This window comes from Myotis nattereri, assembly GCF_964212035.1.
Source record: "Myotis nattereri genome assembly, chromosome: X".
Classification (NCBI taxonomy): domain Eukaryota; kingdom Metazoa; phylum Chordata; class Mammalia; order Chiroptera; family Vespertilionidae; genus Myotis; species Myotis nattereri.
In genome coordinates, this window is record NC_138078.1 from 137474413 (window position 1) to 137482521 (window position 8109).

General features: G+C 46.7%; 1 protein-coding gene across 1 annotated transcript; it reads left to right on the forward strand.

The window, feature by feature from the left end:
• Positions 1-2188: 2188 nt before the first annotated feature.
• On the forward strand, positions 2189-2782 carry LOC308511870 (melanoma-associated antigen 10-like; the record flags this gene model as incomplete). The annotated part of the gene is made up of 1 exon (XM_081081713.1): positions 2189-2782. One exon carries the CDS (start codon positions 2189-2191, stop codon positions 2780-2782), a length of 594 nt encoding a protein of 197 aa, XP_080937839.1.
• Positions 2783-8109: the final 5327 nt, after the last annotated feature.

Sequence of the window (8109 nt, forward strand, 5' to 3'; positions counted from 1 at the left end):
ATCCACCTTGGAGGTCTCAGAGAGATGGAGGGCATGGCCTGCAGTATTCACTCTCAGTTCAGCAGAAGGGAAAGGTTCCAGGCACTCTCTGAGTATGCCTAGGTAGCACAGGGAAGAAAGAGGATACTACACTCCAGACAATGGGTGCCCTGAACCCAGTCTGTGCTGTTGTCAGCCCTGGGAAAGGCCTGGCATGGGTCGGCAGGAGTGGTTCCTCCTCACGTTTGTCTGAGGGCACTCTGGAAGGACAGGGCCTTGGTCAGAGGGAATGGCTTCAGTTCATGCACAGATGAGCTGAGGTTGTGGAAGGGTCATAAAGGTGTGAATGCTTTCTTGTGGGAAACTGCAGCTATGTGCTCCCTGAGAAAAGAAGAGAGCCCTCAGCATCAGGGAGTGTCCTGTCCTCAGCATCCAGATTCCCCAGGCAGGGGTACCTGGGTGTGACATGCTCTCCCTTTCCACATGCCTGCTCGTCCTGAGCTTTTGTCACTGAGGACAGTTATTCAGGGTGAAATCAAGTCAGCTGGATTCAGACCCAGGCCAGTCCAGGAAGAAAGGCAAGTATCCTGAGGCCAGACTACGGGAACTCTACCCGGAATGGATGGGCCCAGGCCCTGGTGTCAGTTGTGTGATAACCTGGACAGGGGTGGGGGCAGATGGAGCTCCTGTTCACTTTTGTCTCAGAGCTATCAGCAAGGTGAGGACCTTGGTGTGAGACCATACGTCGTATCATCCCCAGGATCCAAATTTTGTCAACAGAGAGACGAGTCCCAGTTCCTGCCAAGAATCAAGGTGAGCACTGAGGGGGAGCAGAGCACATGGGAACCCAGACTTACCCTGCCTCCTCTGTCAGCAATGGGGAAACTCGGAATAGGGCCTGGATTACCTCAGCTCACTTCCCTACTCCTGTATCTCAGGGAGGTGCACCCTAAGTCTAAGTAGATTGCGCTCAGTCAGCAGAGAGAGTGTCTGAAACCCTGCAGTGCATCATGGTGAGAAGTGATCAGAGCCTTAACCCAGCGTAGATGGACCCAAATCTTCAGTCACCCCTTCTTGATCCTCTGGGAGAGGGACCCCCTCATTTTCTTCACTCAAGTGTCAGGTGTGTGTGGTCTTGTTCTGAGAGTTTGACCTCAGGCCAGCAGAAGGCAGTGAGGGGCCTGGCCCTGGCAGGGGAAGGGTGAGGATCCTACATGTGCAAGGAGGAACCTCCCACCCACAACAGAGGGGACCTCACAGAGTCCTGCTGCCCCTCCTGTCAGCATTGGGGTTCCAGGACTGTGATTGCCATGGGCATCCTGAGGTGCTCCGTTTTTCCCACCAGCAGAGCCCCCGGATAGAAGGAGGTGAAGGCCTTGGTTTATGCTACATATTCTCAGGTCACAGAGCAGCAGGAGGCCAGGAAGTGCTAGGAATTAAGGTGAGGTTCCGACCATGAATATGTCCCCATGGGCTCGCCACCACTGTCAGAGGGGACCCCACATTGCCTGACACCTCCACACCCCACCGTCAGCTACAGAACCCTGCGCTGTGCCTTCTACACCCTGAGCAGTCATGTCACTTCCTACTTCAGGCTCCTAGTGGGCAGGCTGATCAGGAGTGAGCCCTGTGAGGCCCATGGACACCCCTAAAGGGGAGACCTGGAAGTCACCTTTGTCAGAGCCGCCTAGGGTGTGTTTCTCAGCTCATGCCTCTCATACTCCCCTTCCCCCAGGCCCGTGGGTCCTAATCGTCCATCTTCTGGCCACACTAGGTCACTGTTCGAGCATGAGTCATCATGCCTGGTCATCATATGAGTGAGCCGTGGAAGCCTGAGGAAGACCATCTGGACCCAATGGAGATCCCTGACATGTTGGTAGAGGAACTGTTCTGGGCTATGCAGGAGGAGGAGGAGGAGGAGGAGGAGGAGGAGGAGGAGGAGGAGGAGGAGGAGGCCCTGTCTCTGTCCTCCTCTCGGTCTTCCTCCCCCTCAGTCCTGTTTATAGACAGCCTAGAGGAGGTGTCTGCTGCTGAGACACCAAGTCCTCCCCAGAATCCTCAGGGTGCCTCCCCCCATGCCATGGCAGCCTTTCCATGGAGACACGCTGACGATGTGAGCTCCAGCAGCCAAGATGAGGAGGGTCCAAACACTGAGGGAGGCCCTGATGAAGATGCCGATTCCTTGCTCCACAAAGCACTGCATTTGAAGATGGTAGAAATGGTGGAGTTTCTACTCCTTAAGTATCGTGCAAAGGAGCCGACCACCAAGGCAGAAATGCTGAGTAGTGTCATCAAAGAGCACCAGGACCACTTTCCTGAGCTTTTCAGTGCAGCCACTGAATGCATCCAGTGGGGCTTTGGTATTGTTGTGAAAGAAATGGACCCCAGTACTCACACCTATGTCCTGGCCACTGCCTTGGGGCTCAGCTATGATGGGATGGTTAGAGATGGGCAGAGATATCCCAACACAGGCCTCCTGGTCACAGTTCTGTGGGTGATCGCCTCAGAGGGTGATTGTGCCCCTGAGGAAAAAGTCTGGGAAGCACTGAATGTTGTAGGGGTGTATGATGGGAAGGAGCATTGGCTCTATGGGGAGCCCAGGGAGCTCATCACCAAAATTTGGGTCCAGGAACAGTACCTGCTGTACCGCCAGGTGCCCAATAGTGATCCTGCATGCTATGAGTTCCTGTGGGGTCCCCGAGCACATGCAGAGACTACCATGTTGAACACCCTCCAGTTTGTGCTCGGGGTTAATGACAGGGATCCCTATTCCCTTTCATCCCTGCCTGAAGGGCCTGAGTAATGACACTATGCCTGAGCCAGAGTTGAATCCAGGCACTTTTCAGGCCCATGAGCATTAACTTCTTTTGCTGGGCAGAAAGTGCATCCAATTTTCAACTCTATGTTTGAGAAGAAACTAATAGTGAGGCCCAGGGAAAGATATGAGCTCCTATTATGATTGAGAAATTTGTGATTTATTATTTTGCGATTTTTAAGGAAATTTTTGAATGTCCCTTTTCATAGAAGCTTTCATAAACTTTTAGCATGTGAGTTTGTAAATGACATTGATCACATTATATATTTCTACGTGTCCAGCTCAAGAGTAAGAGATTTGCTATTGTATAACCAAAATTGGGACACTTTCCATCCTAGTTTGTGATCCCAAAATAGATAACATGGCATTATAAAAGGATTTCCTTGGAAATGTGTAAGAACTCGGCAGTACATGCAATGGAGTTAATAAATAGAAAAATAATAGCAAAAGGTTGTTAATTTTTGATTCTTATCTCTTCTCGTCTGTCTTTGCATGAAACAACTTATCGAAGGATCCTTGGTTCTGGCAAGAAAGTGGAGGGATTTCATCTGCTTAAAGACGACCCCTGCTCAGTGGTTCATTTAATCCCCAGACATTCACTGAGCCTATGTCCTCTGGAAGATCCTGTGTTAGTAGTGGGGACACCAACATAAGCAGGGCACACCCACCCACAGAATGATAGTGTAGGAGCTATAGTCATATAAGGAAGGGGTTAGGTGTCCCCTAAATCTTACGAACAAGTAACAGAACAGGTGAGGTGGTGGGCCTCCAGGGAACAGCACTCAATTTTGAATGGCCTTCATTTTTACCGCAGCGTAGTTGCAACAGCATGGTGGAACTGGAGAGCATTATGTTAAGCCAAATAAGCCAGTCAGAGAAAGATAATTATCACATGATCTCACTTATATATGGAATATAATGAACAACAAATGGATGGACAAAAACATCCAAATACAGAGAAGCATCGATCTGACCATGAAACCTCAGAGGGAAGGTAGGGGAGGGTGGAGGTAAGGGGGAGAGATCAACCAAAGGACTTGTATGAAGCATATAGGCCTAACCAATGGACACAGACGCCAGGGGGGTGATGGCATGAGTGGGGGGCTGGAGGAGGGCAATGGGTGGATAAGGACTCATATGTAATACCTTAATTAAAAAATGATGTGCATGGCATGAGCCACGCAGACACTGTGCCATTGGACAGTATGAGCACTAGGCGTGTTATACCCATCATCTGCACAGATTTCTACAGAAATAGAGTTACTGAGCCATGAGAAACATGATGGCCTGGGAGAGCCTAATTGGGATTAAATGTTAATGATCTTGAGTGTACTCTGGCCAATCATTATCAAGGGGTAGATTTTGGGTGGGGGTGAAATGAATGAAAGCATTTGTTTGGATGAAAGAGCAGCTTGGACAGGGGGAAAGAGTTGTAAGTAGATTCTCTTTTTGGCATCTTTGTGTGTGTCCAGCTGGGAAAGCTCCCCACACCTGAATGTCAGCATACATCCATGAATTGGGTATCCTCTTTGGCCGACTGGGTGTTCTGTGCCCAACTGAGCTGCACATTCTCTAATATGACCTTAATAACAAACAAGTAATCACAGTGCCAGAGGCGAGAGTGGAAGTATCTGGGATAAAAACGATATTAGAAATAACTGCCATTCATTACAGATTCAGTCTCCACTAGGTACTGTGCACGGTGGTTTACAAACACTCCACACATCCCTGCAGTCCTATAAGACAGGGCTTATCAGACCCACTTACTTCACAGAGGAAGAACCTGATGCCTATTAGGCCTGCTAATTTTCCCAAGAATACATGGCTAGTAAGTGGCATCGTGGAGTCTTGACCCCTTGCCTGAATTCATCAGGAGTCCATGATATTTCCTGCCTTTCTAGCCCATGGCCCACCTTCTGCCTCACAATTAATCTGTCCTCTAAGTATGAATGAACTCTTTCAGATGACAATTAGTAGAACCCTGGGGCCCAGGCAAGAGCAGGCCTAAGGAAGGAAGGTGACAGTGAGAATAAAGCATAATTTGGAGATTGTCGGAGGTTTATTGATATCTCAGTCTTCCCGGGGCCAGGATTTCTGCCTCGTCCCAGCATTTTCCCTCATGACAACACCCTTCCCCTGGTCTTCCCTTGGGTGCCTCCTGTCCATCCATGAATCATGATCTGCTGACTTGCTTATCAGTGCAGCCTCCTTCTAAGGCTGCACAGAATCTCCTGCCCTCAACCTTTCACAGAGGCTCCCTACTCCCTTCAGAATGACCCTGCTCTCCCATAGCTCACCCTCCATCCCATCTGAGAGCAATAGCCCCTTATTTATTTTCTATTAAGAGATAACTCTAAATAGGAATATACTTTCAAGAAGTTTTTATTTTATTTTTGACACTATTACAGATACCATATTTTCCCTTCTTTTGAACCTGTTCACATAGCACCTGTCTTCCCTGCACCCTCTGGCCTTCACCACATTGCCATCTGTGTTCATGGATGTTCTTTGGCTAATCCCTTCAGTTAGTTTCATCCAATCCCTCTCTCCCCCATCCCCTCTGACCGCTGTCAGTCTGTTCCATGTCTTCATGCCTGTGTTTCTATTTTGTTCGACAGATAATGTTCACTAGATTCCACACATAAGTGAGGTCATATAGTTTTTTCTCTTTCTCTGACTGGCTTCTTTCACTGAGTATAATAATCTCCAGATCCATACATGCTGTCTCAAAAGTTAAGAATTCCTTCTCTTTTCATGCCAGGTAGTATTCCATTATGAAAATATACCATTGTTTTTTTATTCACCCTTCTATTGATGGGCATCTGCACTGTTTTCAGCTCTTGGCTATCCTACATAATAAAAGCCTAATATGCAAATTGACTGAATGGTGGAACAACCAGTCACTATGACGTGCCCTGACCACTAGGGGACAGACACTCAACGCAGGAGCTGACACCCTGTTGGTCAGTGCTCTCCCACAGCGGGAGCTCGGTTCAGCCAGTGCATCAGTGGCGAGTGCATCAGTGGTGGCAGCAACCTCTCCCGCCTCCATGGAGGCACTAAAGAGCAGCAATCAGGTGGGTGGTAAAGAGTGAGGGGTCCCGGACTGCAAGAGGGTGCAGGCCTGGCTGAGGGCCGCCCCCTACGGTGATCGAGTTTTGTGCACTGGGCCTCTAGTTGTAAATAATGCTCTTTGAACATAGGGCTGCATATATTCTTTGTGATCGGTGATTCAGGCTTCTTAAGATATATTCCTAGAAGTGGGATCACTGTGTCAAATGGCAGCTTTATGTTTCATTACTTTAGGAAACTCCACACAGTCTTCCATAGTGGTTGCACCTGTCTGCATTTCCACTAATAGTATACAAGGGTTCCTTTTCCTCCACATCCTCACTAGCACTTTTTGTTTGTTGATTTATTGATGGTAGCCATTCTGGTAGTTGTGAGGTGGTACCTCACTGTCATTTGAATTTGCATATCTCTGATGATGGGTGAAATTGAGCATTTTTTCTTGTCTCATCCATTTGTATGTCCTCTTTAGAGAAATATCTACTCAAGACCTCTGCCCACTTTTAAATTGCATTGTTTGTCTTCTTTGGTTGAACTGTATGAGTACTTTATATATTTTGGAGATTCACCCCTTATCAGATGTATCTTTGGCAAATATGTTCTCCCATGCAGAGGCTTCTCTTTTCATTTTGTTGCCGGTACCCTTTGCTGTGCAGAAGCTTTTTAGTTTGATGTAGTCCCATTTGTTTATATTTTCCTTTATTTCCCTTGCCCTGTGTGACATATCAGCAAAAAATATTGCTATGTGTAATGTCTGAGAGTTTACTGCCTATGTTTTCTTCCAGGATTTTTATGGTTTCATGACTTACATTTAAGTCTTTTATTCATTTTGAATGTATTCTTCTGAATGGTATAAGTTGGTGGTTTTATTTCATTGTTTCACATGTACCCATCCAAGTTTCCCAATACCATTTACTAATGAAGAGACTGTCTTTACCTCATTGTATGCTGTTGCCCCCTTTGTCAAATATCAGTTCACAGTGTAGGTGTGGGTTGACGTTTGGGCTCTCTGTTGTGTTCCATTGATCCATATGACTGCTGTTCTGTCATTACCAGTTGTTTTGATTACAATGGCCTTATAGCATAGCTTGATATCAGGTATTGTGATTCCTCTAGGTTTGTTCTCCTTTCTCAAAGGGTCCTGAACATGTTGCCTAATAGAGACTGTCTGACTGGTGGCCAGGGTACCAATGGGTGAATTTCTGCGACCCAGCAGACTTAATTGAGGAAGGCCAGTTTCATAATGGCTTTCTTCAACTCCACTGAAGTCAGCAAAGTGGGTATTTCATCTTCAAAGGAAAAGATGAGCCTGATGTTCTAGATTCTTCACCTCAGTGGAAATTCAGTTGCTCTTGCTTCAAAGAACATTAGCTAATGGTCCTACAGAAGCCTTGGGATGCAAGGGTGCCTTAATCATAACAAATAAACACCCTCTCTCCACCAAATTCCAGATTGTGGTTTCCAAACCCTCTCTCCAATTTCCCTCCCACAAAATGGACAAGTCCCTTCATATAAGTAATCGGTAGAGGCATGAGCTAGCAAAGTGCACAAGGAAATCTTTTCAGCCTTTAAAGAACTCATTTAAGAAACAATGTTTGGTAGGCAACTAAAAGGAGCTGGCTGCTTTTCCAGAGACACTAGGAGCCCCCCACCCCCACCCTGAACCCACCAACACCTATCCTCTAGGGCAGTGGTTCTCAACCTTCCTAATGCCGTGACACTTTAATACAGTTCCTCATGTTGTGGTGACCCCCAACCATAAAATTATTTTTGTTGCTACTTCATAACTATAATTTTGCTACTGTTATGAATCGTAATGTAAATATCTGATATGCAGGGTGTATTTTCATTGTTACAAATTGAACATACTTAAAGCATAGTGATTAATCACAAAAACAATATGTAATTATATATGTGTTTTCTGATGGTCTTAGGAGACCCCTGTGAAAGGGTCTTTCGACCCACAAAGGGGTCGCAACCCACAGGTTGAGAACTGTTGCTCTAGGGCATATCCTCCAAGAATATACTGACTTTGTGCATGAATGCTCTGTAATCCTGTTTAGAGGCACAGAGACCATGGACTGAGCCTGAATCTAGACCAGCCGTGGGCAAACTACGGACTGTGGGCCAGATCCAGCCCCTTTAAAATGAATAAAACTAAAAACAAAAAAGACGGTACCCTTTTATGTAATGATGCTTACTTTGAATTTATATTAGTTCACACAAACACTCCATCCATGCTTTTG